At 47.2% G+C, this 25,380-nt stretch overlaps 1 protein-coding gene across 1 annotated transcript; it reads left to right on the forward strand.

Moving 5' to 3' along the window:
* Positions 1–860: 860 nt before the first annotated feature.
* Positions 861–23,800, forward strand: LOC115529216 (wiskott-Aldrich syndrome protein family member 3). Its single transcript, XM_075074166.1, is given in 12 exon segments — positions 861–1,183; positions 10,575–10,719; positions 11,136–11,270; positions 13,591–13,744; positions 15,001–15,118; positions 16,365–16,430; positions 17,586–17,630; positions 17,872–18,005; positions 18,527–18,820; positions 19,229–19,271; positions 19,273–19,648; positions 20,393–23,800. Coding segments are annotated over 11 exon segments (1,656 nt in total). The 5' UTR covers positions 861–1,183; positions 10,575–10,586; the 3' UTR covers positions 20,551–23,800.
* Positions 23,801–25,380: the final 1,580 nt, after the last annotated feature.

The following is a 25,380-nucleotide window of genomic DNA, read 5'->3' on the forward strand; positions in this document are numbered from 1 at the left end:
AAAAGGACAACCTAAAACAATTATTTGATAACGCCCTACATATATTTTAAAGAGAAAGCCACAAAGTCCAGAAAAAATATATATATTTAGTAATATTTGTACTTCAGAAAATATCTTTCGGGCATTAAATAGTCCAACAAAGTTAACAGAACTTGGAATATTTTAGATCTTTGTTGATATTTTCTTACCTTAACTGAACGCCTAGTTAGTTAATCGTATATTCGTATAAATAGTACACATACAGAATGTCTCATGATATTTGAACGATTTTTAGTTGAACAAGGTTTGTTCTATTTCATTAAGATCATCGTATCTTGATTATCACTTGAAACGAAGAAAAGGAAAAATCCATTTGTCGTCGTGTGTAGATTTCAGCACCTCGGAGAGCGACAGAAGAGAAGGAGAACCGACAAGACGTCTGTCGCCCCCCCGGGCCCAAACCATAGCGCAACATCATCTCCTAGTGGCGGAACCCAGGCACTGCGCCATTGGACAGAGCAGCCAGCGCCGGATACCCATCAGGAAAGTGGTAAGCGGCGGGTTTGTTTGCTATGCAGCATCCATCTCGCAGTGCTTACGCAGCGGCCTCACGTTAATTATCAGGTGTCTGAGTAATGTGATTTCCCTTTGCCTACCATTCATATGCATATGTAATCAAAAATGCAGGCCTAGTATAGTAGTATGACGCTGATGTGCCATCATTAATAAATGGATGGAGAACATAATAGTCGTCGAAGTCTTGCACGTGCACGTGCGCACACCCCTCCCTACCCCTAATCCGTGACGTCTGTGGTGGGCGGTGGTCTCGGGTATCATCGGTATCTCTCGGGTGCGCATGCGCCATTCGGTTCTTGCAGCGAGCCCTCTGCATCCCAATGGTTGAGTTTTCGCTGCCTTGGAAACGACGACGTATGAGAGCAGACACCCCAGAGATCTCTCCCCTCCTCCTCCTCCTCCTCCTCTTCACCAGCTCCTCCGTTTCTCCGGTCAAGCCGTGTGTGTGTGTGTGTGTGTGTGTGCGCGTGTGTGTGTGTGTGTGTGTGTGTGTGCCATCTCTCTCTCTCACCGTACATGGAAGGTTTAATATGAATGGCACACCGCGGGTTTGATAACGACGTGATTTTATTTTATTAAAAGGAAGACGACGAGGATCTGAGGTTTTTCCAACGCGAGGGACTTGCAGGTAATTCTTTGCTATTTTTTTATAATCTGCTTCTTCACCGAATGTGTGTGTAAACGCATTCTCCACCGTATGGGCACTGCACGCGAACGTGCGTGCCTATGTATGTGAGTGTTAATGTGTTATTGTTACATTGGTGTCTATGGGGCCTATAGCGATGCGTGTTGTGTTAATACCCCGGTAACGTAGCCTGCACACACCTGGGGCCGTTTATTGTGCGTCTACACGCATACGATCCTTCGCACTAGATCCGATTATCGGCGCTAAGGTAGAGTCCGCTTTGGGTCCGTATCCTTAGAGGTACGGAAGCCGCGGTGTTGGTCCAGGTGCTTGTGGAACGTGACCATGGTGCACCGACCGGCCCCCGGTCGCCATCACATGATGAGCCGTGGTGCGATTCCTCGATGTGTCTTCTTCTACTAGTAGGGTGTAGCAGGGGGGGGATAACGGCACCGGGCAGCCTGACCAAATAGCTCAAAGGATTAGCTGCTGTTCAGATTTACACCAGGGTCACTCACTCCTTTTAGAAGCTGTGTGATTGTCGGGTCTGTCCTAGAGTGTGCCAAGGTGGAGGAGCGTCACCGCGTGAAGCACAGCATGCGTTTGTAAATGTGTTTGGATTCAGTGAGGGGGGAGGTGGTAAGGGGGTGTAGCTGCGGTTTGACGTGGCTCGTGGGGAGACTGCTGTGTTCTGTGGTGAGGTGTGGTGGAGTAAAGTGGGTTCTGTGATGAGGTGTGGCGTTTGTTGGTGAAGTATAGTCTGGTGTTTGGTAGTGAAGTATATTGTGGTGAAGTATAGTCTGTTCTTTGGTGGTGTTTGGTGGGGAAGTACAGTGTGTTCTGTGGTGAAGTATAGTATTTTCTGTGGTGAAGTACAGTGTGTTGTGTGGAGGGGTAAAGTGTGATGCTGTGTTCTGTGACTGTCTCTTTTGCTTGAAGCAAATCAGCTAATTGTTGCTGCAGTCAGGTGATCTTCCCTTTTGAAACACCCTCTAGGGTCATTTGGAATAGTCCACCGGGACCCCTTCTAAAGTAATGCCGGAACATAGTAGTTTCATCTTATCTCTCTCTGTACCTCTCTATCTCTATCTATCTACCTTTCTGTCTCTGTCGTTCTCTCTACCAATCAATGTGCTGTGTAGATCTATATCCATCTGTATCTATCCATCCATCTAACTTCCGTCCTCATGGGTTTAATAAGGACAAATCCAACTAGTTCATCAGTTGAGTGAGTTTGTTTACAGTTGAAGGACCCAGATTGGTGGGAGGAGCCTAAATCCCCCCTGGAATATGTCAACAGTCACCTGGCGCTCTTATTTTGAAGGCCATATACATATATCTCTGCACAGTTTCCAACAGCTTCGCCACTGTGTGAGTGAGACGTCTAAATGGAGACCAGGGGAGATGAGTGTTAGGGTTTGTAAGCGGTATTGTGTTGGTTTGATATGCTGATTCTTTATTCATGAGCAGCAGTGCGTAGAGATAACTCAGGGCTGTTACGTAACGGCTAGCAGAAGTACAAAGACCCAGTCTCTCCCTGTCTCACAGGGAAACAACCTAGACGAGACTCAGCTCTTTGTCACTGAGAGAGATGTAGGTTTATATATTATGTATGGGCTTCAAAGTAAAAGTCTATGTGACTGAGATGTCTGACCATGTATTAATATCTATAAATATGAGGTGCAGGTGTCTCTATTTAACTAATATGTTAGTCTAAATCGAAAGCGAGAATTGAGACTATTGAGAATTGAGAGTATTGAGCCATCAGCAGGTTGGGACGGATCTCAAACCCCATCCCCATGTCTGGGGTGGTTTTATTTTGAAGGAGGGCTGGGTGAATGTTTGAGCAGATCTTCAAAGCATCAAAGAGATCAGGGCCAGTGTGGGGGAGGCGGGATCCCAGTTCCAGATGTGAGCGGTGTGTGTTCCACATCTGTGTTCTGAGACCCTAGACAGACACACATACACGGACTGCACACACATACACACTCAAATATTTAAAGTGCATGCAACCACAAGTGGCTCACCATTTCAAGGCGTTCCTGACCTTGTTTTGGGGGTAAGGTAATCTTGTTGCTAGGATACGGAGGGAGAGCGAGGAGGGCGAGGTGTGAGGGGCTGACCTTGTTGTCATCTCGTTGTCTTGCCTGTGCGGGTTCCTCCGGCGGTCTGGTGTCTGTCTGTCCCCAGTCACCTCTCTCCCACAGCCCAGAACTCACTGGTTTAGACGGCCCTGTTTTATTCATCACTCTGCACACCGCCGCACTTTAAAACACTTGCGCTCTCACATTAAATGTCTGCATGTAGATATGTCCCATAATCTCAACGGTGTCTTCGTTATGTCTTAACATTGCCACAAGGAGGAGAGAAGACGGAGCAGATTGACTTTAATCACTGTCAGACGGATTAGATTAGCATTGAGCTGTTACACCTGCAGAATGGTGGAGGGGGGGAGTGTGTGTGTGTGTGTGTGTGTGGGAGGATATTTGTTTGCAGCTAACTTTGTGTGTGTGTGTGTGTGTGTGTGTGTGTGTGTGTGTGTGTGTGTGTGTGTGTGTGTGTGTGTGTGTGTGTGTGTGTGTGTGTGTGTGTGTGTGTGTGTGTGTGTGTGTGTGTGTGGGGAGATGTTTTGTTTGTTGCAGCTCACTTTGTGTGTGTGTGTGTGTGTGTGTGTGCCAGTTAACAGGCCAAAAAGTGATGAAATCGTAGTTATTTTACTGCTGCAGTATCCACCTCTCTGGTCCTTCCATGGTGCATCAAACTGCACATTGCACCAGTACAAACCAGTACAGTATGGTAACGGTTCCTGTTTTTTTAAGCATGGCTTCAACTGCATACTGTATGTTAAATTTGAGTAGTCACCTGGGTGAGTATTGATGAGTAGGAGTAGTGATGTCACAAGGAGCTTGAACCTATCCCGGTCCAATGTACAATAATAAGCAGATAATTAGTTAGTAGTACCATTAAAAAAAAAAAGAGTTAGTTTCATGTGTTTATTTTGTTCTCAATAATTCTGAAAGTGTAGAGATATCAGTATTTCCCAGTAGATAAATTAACTAAAAATTAATTATTGCATTACATTCACAAAGTGTGTATGGGGAAATCTCCCAGCATCTTCTCTTGCGCGGTGCACTGCAGTCGACAAGCCTGCCCTTATTCAGCCATTTTTAGCAGCCGTGGCCGTTGCCGTGGTGATCGATAGGGCAGCAGCGTGCCACAGCATCCGTTGCTAAGGGGGAAAGTGTTAAAGCTCTTGCATGACGTTCTCTCCGGCGGTCAATAAAGTTATGGATTATTCCCTAACCACCAGTTTGACAGTGTAGTGTGTGTGTGTGTGTGTGTGTGTGTGTGTGTGTGTGTGTGTGTGTGTGTGTGTGTGTGTGTGTGTGTGTGTGTGTGTGTGTGTGTGTGTGTGTGTGTGTGTGTGTGTGTGTGTGTGTGTGTGTGTGTGAGAGAGAGAGTGATGCATGGATATCAACTATTTATTTATTTTGTTTTATTGATTGTGTGTCTAAATGGGGCACAGCAGCTTTTTTTCTACTCTATCTGGAGGTTGTGTTTGATCAATAGATTAATCGATAGGTAAATCAATCATACTCTCCCGGGCTGCATCAGAGTATGATTTGTGATTGTAACAATGTTCTTGCAACATACCACCTAGGTGGCTTTTACTGGGCTCATCCATGGACAGGATATAGAGTGGTGATGTTTGGAAAATGGTTAATTGTTTAATGATAGATGAGATGGTGTTCCAAGCTGACCTTTCAGAGATCTTCCTGGAATGTTTGTGGTGATGGCTGGTTTAACCTGTGCATATTGATTACTCAATGTGCAACAGGTGTGCACCCACCCAGCCCCAGAGTCCAATCAGAATCAGCCAGGTAAGGCTGCTTAAACCAGCAATCTTCACCACACACTCCACAGTGATGTGACAGGGAGACTCCTCGACCTATCGCGGTCCACTATTTGTTGTAGCTGGCATGTTAGAAACATTTAATATTCTTTAGATAATACGCAAATTATGACTACACTCTAGTATGGTCTCTAGCATTGGGTCTAGTCTAGTCTGGTCTGTAGGATATTGTCTGTCTCTGGTCTATCTCTAGTCTGGTCTCCCTTCTCTGGTCTGATCTTCTGGTCCCATTACACATTATCTCTCTGGTTCCCACAGGCTACCCACACGACCACTGGGGGAAATAGACTGTGTCAAATCGTTTGTGTGTGTGTGTTTGTGTGAATATCTTTGTGTCTGTGTGCATGTTTGTTTGTGTGTGCGTGTGTGTATGTGTTTGTGTTGAAAAGGTGTGTTTTGAGCTGAAAAGGGCTGTGTGTGTGTGTGGGCTGAAAAGGGGTGTGTGTGAGGGGGTTCGTGTGTCACATGGTTTTGCCGGCTGACTTGTTATGATTGCGCTGAGACCAACACATTTAATTGTGTGTGACGGGGTCACCGTGGTTACACACACACACACACACACACACACACACACACACACACACACACACACAGACAGAGCTCTGGAGATGAATGGGCTCAGTCAGAATGTTTCTGCCTCTGAATCTGGTTCAGCCATCAGAGAGGAGATATAGTAGTGTAGAGTTAGTAGTAAAAAGTACAGACAGAAACTGTATAAATAGAGTAGAGTAATGGGGGGCGGAGAGTCTGTCTGTATTTTGGGGGGGGGGGGGGGGGGGGGAGAGGTTGTGTGTTTTTAACTAAGTAAGTAATAATAGAGTTTAGAGCAAATTGTTTGCTGTGTGTGTGTGTGTGTGTGTGTGTGTGTGTGTGTGTGTGTGTGTGTGTGTGTGTGTGTGTGTGTGTGTGTGTGTGTGTGTGTGTGTGTGTGTGTCGGCTGTTACAGATCTGTGTGTGGTTTGTCTCCCAAGAGCTTTAACACACATCAAAGGAGACAGAAAGTATGTGTGTGTGTGATGGGGGAGGATGGGAGTCTGTGTGTTTGTCTGCAAATGCGTTGGCGTTAGAATTAAGAGTTAGAATTAGCCGATATTACCGCCTGATGTTACCTCCGGAAATCTTTAGTTTGTGTAGTGTAGTTTCTCACTCACTCCCTCACTTTCGCTGTGTCTCTTTCTCGTTGTCTCTCTCTTTCTCTCGCTATCTCTCTCACTCACTCACTCACTCACTCACTCACTCCCGCTCTCTCTCGTTGTGTCTCTCTTTCTTACTCACTCACTCACTCACTCACTCACTCACTCACTCACTCACTCACTCTTGCTGTGTGTCTCTCTCTCGTTGTGTCTCTCTTTCTCACTCACTCACTCACTCACTCACTCACTATTTCTCTCTCTCTCTCTCTCTCTCGTCCGGTGGTGTTTTGGTTCAGTACCAACTGGACCCGTAAAACGGTTCCAACATGGCCGCCCCTCACTCACCGCCTTTGGCTTCGAACCCTTCTGTAGTACTGATGTTGTAGTAGAGACACTGTCCCTGAGTGATCAGTGCTTTGGAAGTACATCCACGTCCGTGGGAGATTTAGCAGTTGGTGCCCGTTTAGCGTGGTGCAGCTCAGGCGCTAGCTACATAGTTAACCTTGACAGGGCGGTTGCGATCTTCCCCATAATTGTGTTGCCAGGTGCCTGCTAGAACACGCACCAGGGCCGCCCATGTCTCTCTCCGTGTTGGCCAAGGCCCTCAGAATCAGCTAATGATGCATCACCTTTATGAGCTTCATTAGCATCCAGATGCCCCCTAACCGTATTATCATTGACAGCTTCTCTCACCAAGCTAATTAGCTTAAATGAACTGCGTGATGATGCATTTTAGGATACAGTACTGAGCCACAATATAATGTAATATTTTAACTATTACAGCTCTTTGTCAGTAGAAGCGATTAATGTAGATATTGATTTTGTATTATTATTTACACAGATTTTGTATTTATGTGATTCTTGGTAGATGTGACCTTTAGGGCTACAACGCTGATTTCCTTTGGTAACATGCACATTAGCCATTAATGTGTCTTTCCACTTAGCATGTCCCTGCATTCGTTAGCATGCTAATAAGCCCATCCTAGCGTAGCCAGTAACCCAGCAGCTTGTGCTGTTCCATTAATGCAGATGCTGATCAGCCCGAAGATACACTATGTAGCCTGTAATTATATTAGCATACAGGACGGGATTAGCATTAGTTAACGATGCAGGCTAATAAACTGGGATTTCTGGGTGGTTGCTGTGGCAGAGCAGTTGCAGTGGGGCGGGTCTTAAGTAGGGTGGGCGGAGCATAGCTCGTTAACAGACTGTAAAACAGACTTAACGAGAGAGGCTCAGCAGGAGGTGTGTGTGTGTGTGTGTGTGTGTCTGACCTGGGAATGTCTATTTGTATTTTAGAGTGCTGACCTCATCTGGGTTCCTGCTGTGATGTTGGGCCATCAATAACTGTGTCTTTATTTCTCTCTTCCTCTCCAATGACTCCCTTGTGTGCCTCCTGCTATCTCTTACCAGCCCCACCCATCAATCAACCAATTTGTCCTATCTAAAGTGAGGACCATCCATAACTTACTAACCATGTATCAATTATAATTAGAGGCTGGATTGATCCATTCCGGTAGTTAGAAATCATTAGTTAAAGGGATACTCTTAGATATGTTTAAATTGCAGTTTGCGTGTCTTACTCAGAGTAAAATAATCCCAAATTCATCGTTGTACGTCCAGAACTGGGTTAGCATTTGCTTTCCGTAAGCCGCTTCCATTGACTTGCAGGGTTACAGTAGCCTAGCTCCTGTTCATATGAGGGGAATACAGTTTCAGTTACTTCCAAAGATTTTCAATGACTTCAGAATAGTCGTGTGTGTCAAGATTCTAGTCATCTACAAACTACAGGTAGTTCTGAGCTTTTATCGGCAATGTGATTTTATATTATTAGCCCGAGTGGATGGGGACCTGTCAGCGGCGCATCACAGCTAGCCTAATAACAACGTTCTGCTTCCATGCATATGTCTTTATGCTCCAGAACTGGCGACTGATTCCTGAGTTTTGTTAGCGCTAGTGCCAGCATTTTCTCTTCAACCGGAGTTCAGATTATTAGCAAACGAGCACAATCTTTCAACATGTTACCATGACTACGGTCCCTTCGTTTTCTTTCTCTGTTTCTCTATCTGTGTGTCTCTCTCTCTGTCTCTCTCTCTCTCTCTCTCTTTTATCAGTGGTTTTTTTCTTCTTTCTTTTCTGTATAATTTTGCAACCTCTCTTTCACTTTTGCTATTTCAATCACTCTCTCACACTGTCTCTCTCTCTCTCTCACTCTCAGTCTCTCTCTCTTTCACGTTTGTTTTTCTTCTCTTCCATCTGCTCAAGTAGTATCTCTCTCTCTCTTTAGTGGGTGGGGAGATGTATTAATAATACAAGAGGCGGTTTAAGTGATCCTGACATATCTGTCACACTATAGCCTACACACACATTATTTACACTTGAGAGGCCACACACACACACTCGGCATACGAGAGAGAGAGAGAGAGAGAGAGAGAGAGAGAGAGAGAGAGAGAGAGAAAATGTTTTATTCAAGCGTCTGAGGTGTTGTATTATTTACCACTATACCTCAGGGGATGATCAATAATGACGCTCACCCGCAGAGGCGTAACATATACACGGACCCATTACGGTTTTATGTGTGGTTCTGAATCATTATGGCTTCCGTCATCTCTAATGAAATGTGATAAGAAGACCTTTACTATCTCTCTCTCTCTGTCCCTCTTGGTCCCACTGCCACAGAGGCAGTTTGTTGGGAAATAATATCCATTCAATCAAACTCCTAATGGAGGATGCATGCATTTTCCCAGGCACACACAAAATGGTGTGTGTTCACAAATTGAACTCATTCAGACCCAACACTGCATCACACTAAACTGACACAAATTAAAATGCCAACTGAAACACGCACGCAAGGACGCACACACACACACATACACACACACACACACACACACACACACACACACACACACACACACACACACACACATACACATACACATACACATACACACATACACACACACACACTGGCCTAAAATAACCAGTGTGGCCCACATTGAAGAGATCCCTCTCAGAAGTGGAATATCATGCTGGGTTGGTTCTCTCCCTCTCCTCTTCATCTCTTGCACTCTTTCTTCCTTCATGCTTCTCTTCATCTCACTCCCTCTCCTCTGCTCTTCCTCTCTCTGCCGTTATTCCATCCTCGTTCTCCACTCACATCGTTTCCACACTCTCTCTCCTTCTGTCTTCCTCACTTCCTCACTCTCTTTCCTTCTCACTACATCTCCCTTCCTTACTCCCTTCCCTTCATCAATCTGTTCAGCTTTACATGGGTGCCACTATAAAGATCATTTTTTTGTGGACTTGTTTCTTACATCTTTGAATCTGAATCACTGTGAGGATTCTTTGGAAAGTTCTGGACCATGTGGTCATACTTGCACCTGTTTGATCAATAGAGATGTGAGCCCTAGGGTGGAGTTTTGTGTGTAGGGGACAGCTGTTATCAGAATCTAACTTTACCTCAGGAAGGACACTGTGGTTCCAATGAGAAACGTTTAGGGAAGTGTGCAGCAAGGTTTAGAGAAGGAAGGCCTAAAAAAAAAAAAATGGTGTTGTCAGTTGAGGTAGGGAATTTTTTTTTTATTTTTTTTATTTTTTTTCCAGCGGCAGCGAATGATAGGTAGGTTGTTTTTATTTAAAAAAGAGAAATTTCGCTCATCCTTGTACAGAATGAAGAGGTGCTGTACCAAAACTTAATTATAGTTAAAAAATGTTATGCTATCATGCTATTAAATGCTATGCTATTAAAGTGTGCATTTCATCAGGTTAGCCTCATGTGATGTTGTTGTTTTTATCTGACTGTGGTCATGTGACCGCGGCTGTTTATATGTTGTCTATAAGGAAGGGGAAGTGGACTACAGCCGCTAAGCATGGAAAAACCTTTTCAAGCAAAGTTGATTAGAAACACCACAGGATGAAAATCGTTGTATCCCCCTGTTCAACAAAGACAGCCCGGAGCTTCTGGATAGTTCTTTTACCTCTTGTCCCTAGAAGGAGGAATCCTTTTGGTGTTCCTTCTCAAGGTTTCTTCCCCCTGGGCTTGGGTTTCTTCACAGGGTTTATGTAAGGGGGGTGTTAATATCATATAGGCCTGGGAAGCTCTCTGAGGCCATGTTTAAGGGCTTTGATCAATACAGTTCACTGGAATCCCAAAGCAAAGATTGGGTTTGTTTGCAATAGAGCACTCTGTAACTCTCTCTCTCTCTCTCTCTCTCTCTCTCTCTCTCTCTCTCTCTCTCTCTCTCTCTCTCTCTCTCTCTGTCTCTCTGTCTCTCTCTCTCTCTCTCTCTCTCTCTCTCTCTCTCTCTCTCTCTCTCTCTCTCTGTCTCTCTGTCTCTCGCCCCAGGTGTAGGTCATCATGCCGCTGGTGAAGCGCAGCATCGAACCCCGCCACCTGTGTCGGGGGGCGGTGCCGGACCATGTGACCAGCGAGCTGGAGTGTGTGACCAATAGCACGCTGGCAGCAGTCATCAAGCAGCTGGGCAGCCTCAGTCAGTCTACCACACACTAACACAAACCTTAAACCACCCACTCACTCACTCACTCACTCACTCACTGACTCACCCACTCACTCACTCACCCACTCACCCACTCAGTCAACGTGTGTGAGGTCAGTGAGTGAGTACACGCACGCGCACATACACACAGACATGCAAACACCGGTACACATGCTAGTCTTGTATGCATTGTAATTTGTGACACACACACACACACTGACGCTGCGGGACGCAGTTGTCTTGTAACCGAAAGGTTGCTAGTTCGATCCCCAGCTCCTCCTAGCTGAGTGTCGATGTATCTGCTAAATGCCCTAATTGGACGGGCGTGTGTGTGTGTGTGTGTGTGTGTGCGTGTGCGCGTGTGTGTGCGTGTGTGCGTGTGTGCGTGTGTGTGTGTGTGTGTGGGGCAGGCCGGCACGCGGAGGACATCTTCGGGGAGCTGTTCAACGAGGCCAACAGCTTCTACCTGAGGATGAGCGGCCTCCAGGACCGCGTGGACCTGCTGGCCGTCAAGGTCACCCAGCTGGACTCCACCATCGAGGAGGGTGAGGGCCCCGGCCCGCCCACTGCCTGTCTGTGCTGCTCTCTGTCTGGATGTCCTGCTTGCTGTCTGTTTGCCTCTCTCTGTCCGCCTCTTTGTCTGTATGTCTTGCCGACTGTCTCTGTGTCTCTCTGTCCGCCTCTTTGTCTGTGTGTCTTGCCGACTGTCTCTGTGTCTCTTTGTCTGCCTGTTTGTTTGTATGTCTTTGCTTACTGTTTGCCTGGCTGACTGACTGTGTGGCTTTCTCTGTCTGCCTGTTTGTTTGTATGGCTTTGCTTTCTGTCTACCTGGCTGACTGACTGGGTGGCTCTCTCTGTCTGCCTGTTTGTTTGTATGTCTTTGCTTACTGTCTACCTGGCTTACTGACTGCGTGGCTCTCTCTGTCTGCCTGTTTGTTTGTATGGCTTTGCTTTCTGTCTACCTGGCTGACTGACTGTGTGGCTCTCTCTGTCTGCCTGTTTGTTTGTATGGCTTTGCTTTCTGTCTACCTGGCTGACTGACTGTGTGGCTCTCTCTGTCTGCCTGTTTGTTTGTATGGCTTTGCTTTCTGTCTACCTGGCTGACTGACTGTGTGGCTCTCTCTGTCTGCCTGTTTGTTTGTATGGCTTTGCTTTCTGTCTACCTGGCTGACTGACTGTGTGGCTCTCTCTGTCTGCCTGTTTGTTTGTATGGCTTTGCTTTCTGTCTACCTGGCTTACTGACTGGGTGGCTCTCTCTGTCTGCCTGTTTGTCTGTATGTCTGGCTGGCTGTACCTGTCTGTGTGTCTCTCTCTTTCGGTTGGTTTGTATCTGGCTGACTGTATGGTTGACTGACTGTCTGGGTGGCAGTAGGATGCTTTGTTAGTTGGTATGTCTGACTTTCTGTGTTTGTGTGTAAACGTGTGTGTGTGTGTGTGTGTGTGTGTGTGTGTGTAAACGTGCGTGTGTGTATGTGTGCCCCATTGCTGACCCTGTAGTTGTGTTATCTGTGTATAAAGTCTGTGTGAGTCTGCACTTGATGGCTCCATTCACTGTTTGAATTTTAATGAAAGTGCTTTTCTAAGCTGTGTGTGTGTGTGTGTGTGTGTGTGTGTGTGTGTGTGTGTGTGTGTGTGTGTGTGTGTGTGTGTGTGTGTGTGTGTGTGTGTGTGTGTGTGTGTGTGTGTGTGTGATGTTTTCAGTATGAATGATGTTGACAGACTGAGTGGGGGAAATAGAGGCATTTAAAAAAAGATTAAAAAAACGAGGGGAAAAGGCAAGTGGTGCAAACACTGCATAGTCACTGACTTGCGTCACAGGTTGAGAGACACAGAGAACAGGGACGGATGGAGAGAGAGAATAAGGGGTGGAACATGTGTAAGAAAAGGAAGAGCACAGCATTATTTCTCTTTCTTCCTCCCCTCCCCCTCCTCTTGCTATTTCTTCCTCTGGTCTCCTCATCCCTGCCGCTCTCTCCTTCCGCCTCCATTATTCGAGTTGCCTTTGATCTCGCTCCCCCCTCCTCCTTATCCTCTTCCTCCTCCTCAGACTCTGACACAATGATGTGCTTGTCTAGCCACAGCAGAGCACTTCGGCTTCTATTACCACTGGGGCCGCACATGTACATGATCGGTTACAGTCAATGAGATGAGACATATCCACTGGGGAGAGAGAGAGAGAGAGAGAGAGAGAGAGAGAGAGAGAGAGAGAGAGAGAGAGAGAGAGAGAGAGAGAGAGAGAGAGAGAGAGAGAGAGAGAGAGAGAGAGAGAGAGAGAGAGAGAGAGAGAGAGAGAGAGAGAGAGACCCCTTTTATGTTCTAGGGGGGGGGGAGAGGGAGAGAGAGGTTATCTCTGAGGGAGTGAGATAAACAGTTGCTTGTGGTTTAATTATTCTCGATGATACGTTTAGCCTTGGGGAGCACAGATCACTCACACAGCTCAGACCCACAGGCTCTGTGAGTGTGTTGGGAACATATGTCAAGTGTGTGTGTGTGTGTGTGTGGGTGTGTACCATCTGCCATGTACTGGATAGCATCTCTTAACATCGTTTAATCTGTAAGGGTTAAAGGATTGACATGCCGGCAAGCTGAACCGTCTGCTTGCCTGTCTGTGTGTCTTGTATTGTATCTGTGTTTGTGTGTTTGTGTGTGTGATGTCCTTGTCTTGGTTTGTTGAGTCTATTGTTGAGTTGTTTTTTTTTACGTTTGTATCAATAGTTTCCTAATTATTACTCTTATCTCCCTCTCCTTCACATTTCTCTCCTCCTCTCCTTTCCTCTGTCTCCTCCTCCTCCGCCTCTTCCTCCCCGGCCCTCCCCCTCTCCCTCCCTCCCTCCCTCCCCCCCCTCCCCCCTCCACCCCATCCAGTCTCCCTTCAGGACATCAACATGAGGAAGGCGTTCAAGAGCAGTACCATCCAGGACCAGCAGGTGGTGTCCCGCTCCTCCGTGCCCAACCCCGTGGTGGAGATGTACCACCGCTGTGACAAGCCCCCGCCCCTCAACATACTCAGCCCCTATAGGTCAGTCCCCCCGGCGTGGAGGCCTGTCATTGGTGGAGTCGCTCGGTGCCGGCCTCATTGGGCCCCAGGAAATAACAATAGCTGTTTAGATTGAGGACTTTAGCTTTAAAGGTACACACTTAGAACCAGAGTTTGATATTGAAGCTTAGGTATGTGATACATTTTAGTAGCGTTCTTTGACATCTTGGTTAAGATTCTCTTCAGATCCTTACGGAAATCAATAAATCGAATGCTCTGAAATATGCATTGACTGTCACCTGTCTTTAACAAGCCTCTCCATCATTAAGTCCGGCCCAGATGTATTGGTTGGATGGCCGAGCTGTCTGTCTGCCTGGCTACCCCTCACCCTGCCTGTTCATTCATCGCATGACCGGAGTCTATCACAAGGCTTGGCAGACCTATGGCTGGAGCAAGCTTATAGATGGATTTATTTTCGGTTGGATTCTTTCAAATGTAGCTGAGTCTAGCTGGTTTCTCCAAATTGCCTCCCCTAGCTTTAAATGTGCTCTGCTCTTGCTGGAGCTGAACAAAAGCACAAATAATTAGTAGTTCAAGTGTGTATTTTTGGATGCACAGAGCAACAAAAAGTCAAACTGGGCACTTTTGTCACTGGCAACTACCTATTGAGGGTGTAATATTCTAGAAATATCAAAAGTAGTTATTGTACTTCACATACAAACTTTAATCCAAACTTGATTTAAACTAGACGGGAATTAGATCCAAGACTATTGAACACTATAGGGCGACTTGTCATTGGTGGATCGGCCAACAAATGTCCTCACAAATGTGTTCTATTTGACCTGTATGACCCCTCATCGTCGGTCTCTCACTCCTTCCTCCTCCTCCATCTCTCACTCCTCCTCTGTCCCTCACTCCTTCCTCCTCCTCTGTCCCTCACTCCTTCCTCCTCCTCCATCTCTCACTCCTCCTCTGTCCCTCACTCCTTCCTCCTCCGTCCCTCTCTAACTCCTCCTCCGTCTCTTACGCTCTCCTCCCTCTCTCACTCCTTCCTGCGTCCCTCTCTCACTCCTTCACCATCTCTTACTCCTTCCTCCTCCTCCCTCTCTAACTCCTCCCCCTCACTCCTTCCTGCTCCTCCCTCTCTCGCTCCTTTCTCCTCCTCCCTCTCACTCCATCACCATCTCTTACTCCTTCCTCCTCCTCCCTCTCTCACTCTCTTTACTCCTCCGTCCCTCACTCCTTCCTCCTCCTCCTCCTCCTTCGTCCCTGACTCCTCCCTCTCTCCGTGTCTCCAGGGACGACAAGAAGGAGGCGCTGAAGTTCTACACTGACCCGTCGTACTTCTTCAACCTGTGGAAGGAGAAGATGCTGCAGGCCACCGAGGACAAGAGGAAGGAGAAGAGACGCCAGAAGGTGTCCTGTGTGTGTGTGTGTGTGTGTGTGTGTGTGTGTGTGTGTGTGTGTGTGTGTGTGTGTGTGTGTGTGTGTGTGTGTGTGTGTGTGTGTGTGTGTGTGTGTGTGTGTGTGTGTGTGTGTGTTGTGGTTGGGGTGTGTGTGTACGATTTGGGGTGTGTGTGTGTCTGTGTGTGTGTGTGGGTGTGTATTGTGTTTGGGGTGTGTGTGTGTGTGTGTGTGTGTGTGTGTGTGTGTGTGCGCGTGTATGTGAGGTGTGTTTGCGCGCTCTGGAAATCCATCTTGTGCTTGCATTTGCTAACCTTTTTATTTTACCGACTTTAACATTTTTTATGCAACATCTCGGCTGCTTTCTTAACACTTTTGTTTATTATCAGCCATCCAGCCTGTTGTTTATGTAACTGGTTTACATGTTTTTGCTTAGCTATACATCTAATCACTATACGCTGTAAAAGATTGTACTAATATTGTGCTTATGTAACTCAGTTTTCCCAAAACAGGGTGCTAGAGCTAAAGCTAATTATGCTGTTGGATTAACGAGGTTAAAGTTGAATAAACACACCAAAAAACAACAAACCAACCAACAATAACCAATTAAAGTTAATGACCACGGCCGTTATGGACTTCTAAACCTATTCCTTCCCTGGTGTACGATTCGTCTCTCCTTCCTCTCGCCCCCTCTTCTTCCTCATCCATACCCTCCTCTTCCTCTCCCTCAGTCCTGCTCTTTGTCCCTCCCCTTGCTCTTTCCCTCATCCTCCTCTTCCTCTCTCCCTCCCCTTCCTCTTACCCTCCTCCTCCTCTTCCTCTCTCCCTCCCCTTCCTCTTACCCTCCTCTTCCTCTTCCTCTCTCCCTCCCCTACCTCTTTCCCTCCTTCACCTCTTCCTCTCCTCCTCCCCTTCCCCTTCCTCTCCTCCTCCCCTTCCCCTTTCTCTCCTCCTCCTCTTCCTCTCTCCCCTCTCTATTTCTCTCCTCCTCCTCCCCCCCTTACCCTCTCCCCTATCCTGCCCCTCGTTTCACCCTCTACTACCTCCTTCTCTGCTGTATAATAAATAAATAATACATAACAATTCATAAATTATGAATAAACTATCTTGGTGAGCTCCTGGGACATCTCTCTCTGTCTCTCTCTCTCTCTCTCTCTCTCTCTCTCTCTCTCTCTCTCTCTCTCTCTCTCTCTCTGTCTCTGTCTCTCTCTCTCTCGCTCTAACCCACCAGCGTGTCTCTCTCCCGTTGTCTCTGTAGAGCTGCCCGGCCCACCCTGACAGACCCCTCTCCAGGCAGGCCGCTCCGAGAAGCCCCCTGTCCATCGTAAGACATCCCCAACATCCCACCTCCGCTCCCCCCTACGCCCCTTACTCTCGCCTGCTCCTCTCACCCCCCCCCCCCCCCCACCCCCCCCTCCTCCAGCACCCCCAGGACAGCAGACCCTGCTTGTGTAAACTGCCTCCTCACCAACCACACAACCCCCCCTCACTGTTTAACTTTAGAGCTTTATTAAGGTTGCACTCATATGGGGACACACACACACACTTATGGGGACACACACATGTGAGGACACACTCACACACATATGGGGAAACACAGACAAATGGGGACACACACACACACACACACACACACACATATGGGTACAGCGACATTAGGGGACGTCCACTTATTGGGATACAGACACACATCAACATAGGGGGACACTCACACACATGAGAACAGGCCTGACACACATATGGCGATAATAACCCTACCACATACATTTTCTAAGACAGATATACGGGGTCCAGTTTTGATATGGAAACACAGACACAACATAGAGAGGGACACAGCACTACAATACAAACAGGCAAACAACAGGGATAAAGTCATTAGACAGGATCCCTCCACAGAGGTATACAAACACACACCCGATCCAACGGTGGACCGAGAGGTGATCAGCTATGGACCACACACCCGGGTCCCCACATTGTCTCTGTGTGTGTGTGTTTCATCTCTGAGAGGTCCTCGCTTCATCTCTCTAGAACACTGTGTTTGGTTTGCTGTGTGTGTGTGTGTGTGGTGTTCTGTTCTGGCATCATAGACAGCGTTATTAGAGTCCTTTTTAGTTTTTCCATTTTTTCTGCTTGTGTGTGTTGGTGAATGATGAGATCAATAGTCTTTGTTTGTGTATAATTTGTCTCTGTGATGATGATTGGTCGCCGGGCCCCGTCTCTCCTCTCCCTCTCGGCTGCAGAATAAATGAGCGAACAGCGATGTGTTTCCTCCAGTGCTCTAACCATCCTGTGTGTCTCTTCTCTGTGTTCTCCTTTTTGTCTGTTAATCTCTCTCTGTCTGTCTCTCTCTCTCTCTCTGTCTGTCTCTTTGTCTCCTGCTCTCTTTCGCGCCATCTCTTTTTTCTTTATTCTCTCTCTCTCTCTCTCTCTCTCTCTCTCTCTCTCTCCCCCTCCCTCCCTCCCTCCCTCCCTCCCCTAGGAACAACAGAAGCATTCAGAGGACCCAGGGAGGGAGGTGAAGAAGGTACGACATGTAGAATACGATAAACCACAACATGATTGAACAGAATGAACCGCGGGGGGGGCAATAAATACGATACAAATTAACAATTGTTGTTTTGAACTTTAGGTAAACTCAGATGAATTAACCGGTTTTAACCGAATCGGTGAATTTGGTTAAAATCTTAATTTGGCTAAATGGTGTTAGTTCAGCTCCTCTCCAGTGGTGCGTTTCCCTGAGTCGCTGTACGTTTTTGTCGCTAAAGGTCCGCAAGGCGCGGAACCGCCGGCAGGAGTGGAACGTCCTGGCGTACGATAAGGAGTTCAGACCGGACGCCCGCCTCACGCCCTCCCCCTACCACGGCATGTCCTCCGAGGGGTCCCTGTCCCCCGACAACAGGTGGGACGCACACACACACACACATAAATAATTACACGCACAGACAGAGAGACATAAACACACACACACACACACACACACACACACACACACACACACACACACACACACACACACACACACACACACACACACACACACACGAATGCACGCACACACCTTAAACCTTTTGTTACTAATAAAGGTCATCTGATCTAGTAGCACTTGGACTCCGTCGGGCTAGCGCTGCACAGACGTTAATGCAGAGGTGCTGGAGTGTCTCGTGTTTCAGTGTGCGATGACGGCATGGTAACATCACCTCACAGCTCTTTGCTGCCCTCTGGTGGAGAAGGGGAGGCATAACACGTCTGCTCCCACTAAGTCAACCTTTAGTCGCCCGTCCAACAGTACACAAGCAAAATAAACCTCCACGCGATTTGATTATGGATTTATTTGGTTATTTGTGAAAATATCCCATAGCTTATTAATTAATTATCATCCTGACTCCTCCCCCCCTCCCCCCCTCCCTCCCCCCCTCCCAGGTCTCTGGCCTCGGACTCGTACCCGGCCAGCCCCTGCCACCCCCCAGCCCAGCCGGGCCCCGGGGCCCCCCACCCGGCCGACCCCCAGCTGGCCCACACCCAGTCCCTGGACCGGGGCCTCCGGCCGGCCAACCAGCCCCCGGGGGCCGGAGGGGCCGCCGGGGGGGCCGGGAGGGGCCGCCACGTGGCCTCCCTGGGCAGGTTGCCGTCGGGCCACGGGGCCCACGTGGGGGCGGACCCTACGGTCAACGGGCCCCGGCAGCAGTCCATCAAGGACTACAGGGCCGGGCACAGGTAGGGCCCCCCACCCGCCGCGGGTTGAGGACCGTACTGTTGTAGAGCAGGGGGGGGGGGGGGGGGAGTCCCCATCGAAGGGTTCCCGGTTTGAATCCCAGTGTCTACCCCTGTGACTAGCCCAGGTTAAGTGACTGGGTGTGACGCCATGTTGCACTGGAATAGGCTGTTATCTTAATTACACTCATTAACCGTCTCACTAATTAATTATGATTAAAAGAACAGGTTATTAAGTATTAGTTTCGGCTTTACAGTTGGATAATGAGCCACAATTAAAGTGTGTGCGTGTGTCTCTCTCTCTCTCTCTCTCTCTCTCTCTCTCTCTCTCTCTCTCTCTCTCTCTCTCTCTCTCTCTCTCTCTCTCTCTCTCTCTCTCTCTCTCTCTCTCTCTCTCTCTCTCTCTCCGAGCAGCCAGCCCTCCACCATCCCCGAGTACTACATCCCCCCGGCCCCCCCCCCCTCCCCCGCCCACCATCCCCTCCGCCCAGACGGCCTTCGACGCCACCGCCTCCCCCCCGCCCCACCCCCCCTCCTCCTCCTCCTCCTCCTCCGCCTCCGTGGCCCCGCCCGCCAACTACTGCCCCTCCCCCCCGCCCCCCCCGCCCGCCAACTACGTCCCCTCCCCCTCCCACCCTCCCCCGGCCGCTCCCCCTCTGCCTCCCCCCGCCCCCCTCCCCCCTTCGGCCATCGCTGCCGCCGCCGCCTACGGTTCGCCAGGCCACGCCCACTCCGGCGAAGCCCCGCCCCCTGGCCGGAAGGGCACCGCCATCTTGGGGCTGATGCCCATGAGCGACGCCCGCTCAGACCTGCTGGCCGCCATACGCAGAGGTGAGAGAGCGACAGACAAAGAGAGAGAGGTCAGGGGAGGGAGACAGGAAGAGAGAGAAGGAAAGAGAGACAGGGACATGGACAGCTTTGCCAGATTGGGCCAGATAAGGCGGGAAATTTGGCCCAATCTCGCAACACTGTCTGAGACTCGTAAATGATTGCTTTTCATAAATGGTTAATGGACTGCATTTATATAGCGTTTTATATAGCCACGGAAAGCGCTTTACAATATCGCCTCACATTCACCCGTTCATGCAGACATTCACACACTGACGGCGGTGTCAACCACGCATGTCGGGAGCACTTAGTGTTATAGCTGACCTATTATACCACCAGGTGTGAGTGTGATTAGCCGTTACAAGCCGTTTTGAAAATCGGCCTCTTCTGACATCATAGGTGGGCGTGTCCACCTAGATGTATGACGGATAGATGAGCAACGTTTGCTCCAGTCCGCTGGGTAGGCTGGTAGACCGATCTATCCAGAACACATCTAGGTGGACACGCCCACTTGTGATGTCAGAAGAGGCCGATTTTCCAAACGGCTTGTACCGGCTGATCCCACTCACACCTGGTGTTATAATACGTCTACTCGAAGTGCCTTACTCAGGGAAACCTCGACGCTCGGAGGAGCCAGGGATCGAACTAGCGACCTTCCGGTGAGCAGCCAGCCCGCATTCCCACCTGAGGCGCATGCCCCCTCCCTGTAATAAACCTGTCATTACCCCCCCCCCCCCCCCCCCCCAGGGATCCAGCTGAGGAAGGTGCAGGAGCAGCGGGAGCAGGAGGCTAAGAGGGAGCCGGTGGGCAACGACGTGGCCACCATCTTGTCCCGCCGCATCGCCGTGGAGTACAGCGAGTCGGACGACGACTCGGAGCTCGACGACAACGACTGGTCCGACTAGAGCGGGCGGCCGGGGGCGAGTGAGGGAGGAGAGGCATGGAGGAGGGAGAGAGAGGGGGAGAGAGAGAGAGAGAGAGAGAAGCGGAATGGAGGGAGGTTGATAGGTTACCAAAAACACATTGGAAAATTTGGAATTTGTACACGTACACACACACACACACACACACACACACACACACACACACACACACACACACACACACACACACACACACACACACACACACACGGCCAAGTACACACAAGTGCACGCTCATGCGCATGCAAAAAATATATACGATGTCTACCGTGTCGCTGCCACTAGTATCTCCACGGTAACCTTTGTGGTAATTATACCTTGCCCGGTTGCCCCTGACGACAACGGTTGTTCTAGAGTGTGATGACTTGAGGACACACGCACACAAATTATAACACATACATGAACACACATACACACAAACACACCAACACACGCACACAACCGTTTGTGTGAAATTTGTAAACCTTAACATTTAGCCGTGTTCAATGTGCCCGCCCATTTTCTTCCTCTATGCGTAACTGATAGTCGGATAGTTGTTAGCAATACATACAAGCTGTGATAGCACAAGCTAAAGCTAGCTAGCTGTACCCCTAGTCCAGTGGTACTGGACTAGGAGTCCTAATCGTACTCTTAATAATTGGGACTAGTTAGCTAGCTGCGGTCTTAGCTAGCTGGGCTCCATGCTAACTGGACGCTGGTTAGCTTAGACTCCTGTTTAGCTAGACAACTAGCTAGCGGGAACCAGGAATATTAGTTTACAAAGCACAGGAGATGGCACAAGTTAAAAAAAAATGTAGTGATGATGATAAATAATTATTGTGCAATCGTAACTTATTTGCCAAATGTTGAGTCAGACTTGGAAAGGAAAGGCAAGGGGTAGAGAACCACTATTCAGAGAACTGGTCACTTGATAGTTCTAACAAATGCGCCCTCTGAATGCTATACTGATTGTGGCACAGTTTGCCAAACTCCACCCATATGAGATACCCAGGTGTGGGAAAACAAACGCTCCCCATTGAGGGACACTGGGTCGACTCCAGTCAAAGTGACATTGTTGTGTTTTTACGAGTCATTCGCAACTTTCTAACTAACATTTCCGCTGGTAATGTGTGCAGTGCAGTATTAGTCTTGATAGCAACGCTTATTACACATAACTGCCACTAAGGCGACAATAATCAAGGGGAGGGGTGTGAGTTCACGTCTTCATGACATCACGCATGTAAATCAGCGACCTTTAACCCTTGAATCCGGGCCTGGGAATATGAATTTACACTTTAAATAGAAACTGATACAGTGATATCTTTAATATCTACTATCTAATGAATATTGATTATAGAGTTTGGTCTGAACATGGACGTGAGAGTTTATGATTGTTTGACTCTAGTCCTTAATTTTTTATTTATTTGTTTATAATTGTGCTCGATGTGTTTTCAGGAGAGCTTTGTCTCCTTTCTAGACGCCGGTGATGTTGTTTATGCGGGACAAAAAAAAAAGACCCTCACTCATTCTACCTTGGGACTGTTTTATAGTTTTTTTTATTATGTCTTTCTGGCCACATTCACACCTTTCAGTCAGCAGGAATATTGTATGATTTTTGTTGTTTTATTTATAGAACTTCTAGTGGATTTCAGTTGTTGCTGCCACTTTGCTGTGAATTCTGGGAGTTGTGGTGCTTTGCTTCAACATTGTAGCATTGTGAGGTATGTGGCCTTGCCTTTTTATTAAGACATTTAACAACCGATTTTTAGAGAAGCAGTGTAAGAGCGATTACTTGATAGCCCGCTGGAGTTGTATTCATTTATAGCAGTCTTTTTTTCTTAGCTTAAATCGGCTTGGTATTAATTGTGCTGAAGTGAAAAAAGTTCAACAAATAGCAATTGGCATTATGCTTAATATATATGGTTACTCCTTGCCAAATCATGTTTAAAACAATGAATTTAATTAATGGCTAACGTAAGCATAAAGCACACTTAGCTTAATAACCGACCGGAGTTGTTCTGGTTAAAAATACATCTGTGTTAACCTCAAAGGTTAATCAAAGGTGAATACATTACATGTATAGCACAAACCATGTTTTGATGTTGGTTTAAGCTATTGGAAAATATTCCAAAAGCTAATTTAAGCTTATGGCTGTTATAATTCAGGGTTGGTTGAAAAATTAGGGATGGAGTTCTCTTGCCGTTCTTTTTTTCTTTTGTACATAAATGTAACGAGATAGCCCTAAAAGATTATAGCTTCAATCTGTGTTACTCAATCATGAGTTGTGGTACAAACGTTTTCAAACCTTCAAGACTCGATTAACCCATATTTTCAGGAGTTTGACCTGTAGCCAAATATCACACAAGCTGTTACAAATAGTTTGACGTCTCATCTGACCGACCAACTGACTATGGACTGCAATTGTGACACTGGGACAACCCTAATCAAATCTCAGAACTAGAATGTGAACATTTTTATTTTAGGGATTGTTTTGTTGTTGTTATTGTACTGAAACAGCCACAGATAGCTTCCTGAAAGGTTAGCTTCTTTCTGGAACTCAAGCTTGACGGTTCCACAGTTTGAACGTAACCATGGTGACCGCAACTGTCCAATGAGCTCTCATTCCGTGGGGGGAGTCATATATTACAGCTAATCCTCTCGGTTTCAACTATAGGAAATACCTTTTTTGGTTGTGCTAACCTATATTTATGTTTATGTCAAGGATCATTTAAGTTTAGGTTTGGTTTAAGTTATATATGTTTTAAGGAAAATTAAGGAAAAAAATTATCGATACAAGGAAAGTTTAGGGTCTATGATAGTGTAATATGTGATTGAGCACGGAATGAGAACTGAAAAAAAACTCACAAATGATGCTGCGTGTTTAACCGATAAAGGCAGCTGATGGACATCCTGGCGGTGGGGATTATTCGCTGTGGTTCCCAACCGGTGGGTTCTGAGCCACAGGAGGGCCGCGGATTGAGGACCACCGGTGTAGCTATCTGTGGTTGGAGACTTGTAAGATTACTGAACATTTGTGTTGCAATTGTGTGTGTGCGTGTGTGTATGTGTGGGGGGGAGGGTAAAAAAAAAGAACCCTGTGGTATAGGCATTTGGAAAGGCATCTTGTTAGCCGGCATACCTTGGAGGTTGTTCAAGCTAAACCACAAACAACATTGAAACTGTGTATGACACACTTAAACCAATTGTAAACAAGTATGCATGTATCTACTGACAATAAACTCAAAACAAAGTACTTCTTCTTTGTCCTCTTTCTTAAATGCTTAAACATACTGTTTTTGAAATATGGGCCACAATATGCATTTTGGCAGTCAACAACTATTATTTTAAGGGACGTTATGTTACCGCCGGGTGTGATATTGATTGTTGTTTGAGGGATATACTTACCAGCCTTTCCAGTGCTTTACTAACTGGCAGGCTGTCGATCATACAGGTTGGTGGACACGCCCACTTGTGATGTCACTATAGTGTTGATTCAATCGATTTCAATCGCTTAATCAAACACACACCCGGCGGTATAATAGGGCCATGGAAATATTTGCTTATTATGACGATGCGATATAAATTTCTTTATCCTTTTATGCCTACTTTAAATCGTAAATAAATTGCACTTTCATTTTCTTTTAGGTATTTATTTTATTACCTCAATATATTTAATGTTTGCTTTAGCTTTCCGCTAAATCTTAAATGTATCTATCTTATTTTATTATTCGATTTAATTGTATGACAATGTTTCTATTGAAGTGCTACATAAATAACGTTGCCTTGCCTTGCCAATAACAAACCCTTTTTCACAGGGATCCAACCGTATGGGCAAACACAGTGCACCTCACAAAGCCGATAGACCCCTAACGAGCCTAATGAGTGACACCTTGGGTCACTGCCAGGGTCACTCCTCCATGTGGACCTCACCCAGGAAGATCGGGCTGAGGAGTGGATTCCAACGTCTCGAATCATGGAGCTGTTCAGGGACCTGGTGATGGATCTCCGGTCAGAGGGCAGGTGATAGGAGCCCGGGGTGGGGAAGGCCCTCCTACCGTCACTCACCTCGTGGAGGTACCTGGGGAGCCCACACACACAACGCACTCGGTGCGGTGGAATAAAACTAGCAATGTGTTCTCATGGCTGTTAAAAAGTGTGATGATTAATGTTTCCCTCCAAAGTGTAATGGTCATCAAAGAAGCAGTTCCCTCTTTCCTGTCTTCAAACGTATTAGTTTCTAATTGCAATGATAGACATCCTGTTTATCAAGTTGACTCATAATTACTGCGCCCCGGTTAGGCTTTATTTTAGGAGATTTCACAGGAAAACTAAATCAAGTCTTTCATGGAAACCTTGTTGGCCTCACTTGGTTTGCCCCATGTTGTGACGCCCCCCCGCCAGTGTGAACAGGTTTGTTCCAGTCAAGCTGTTCTGGGCCTTGGCATGGAAGAGCTCATTTTGAAGGGGTGGTGGGCGGGGGGGAGTTGTTTATGAGAAATAAAGAACAGTTTGTGTGTCACAGATGGCAAAACAGCAGAGATGGAGAGAGTGGGAGAGAGAGAGAGCACCGAAAGAAATGGAAGGGAGAAATGTGAGAGAGGGCTGGAAGGTGTGTGTGTGTGTGTGTGTGTGTGTGTGTGTGTGTGTGTGTGTGTGTGTGTGTGTGTGTGTGTGTGTGTGTGTGTGTGTGTGTGTGTGTGTGTGTGTGTGTGTACACAATTAATAACAGAACTGCAGCTCCTGTCATTTAATTACTATTTGTAATGATTTATAGTGTAACATTTTTGGTAATGTTTGTAGTCAGCAGTATTAATGTTTTTCGAGATCTTTTTA

This window comes from Gadus morhua, chromosome 17 (genome assembly GCF_902167405.1).
Source record: "Gadus morhua chromosome 17, gadMor3.0, whole genome shotgun sequence".
Classification (NCBI taxonomy): domain Eukaryota; kingdom Metazoa; phylum Chordata; class Actinopteri; order Gadiformes; family Gadidae; genus Gadus; species Gadus morhua.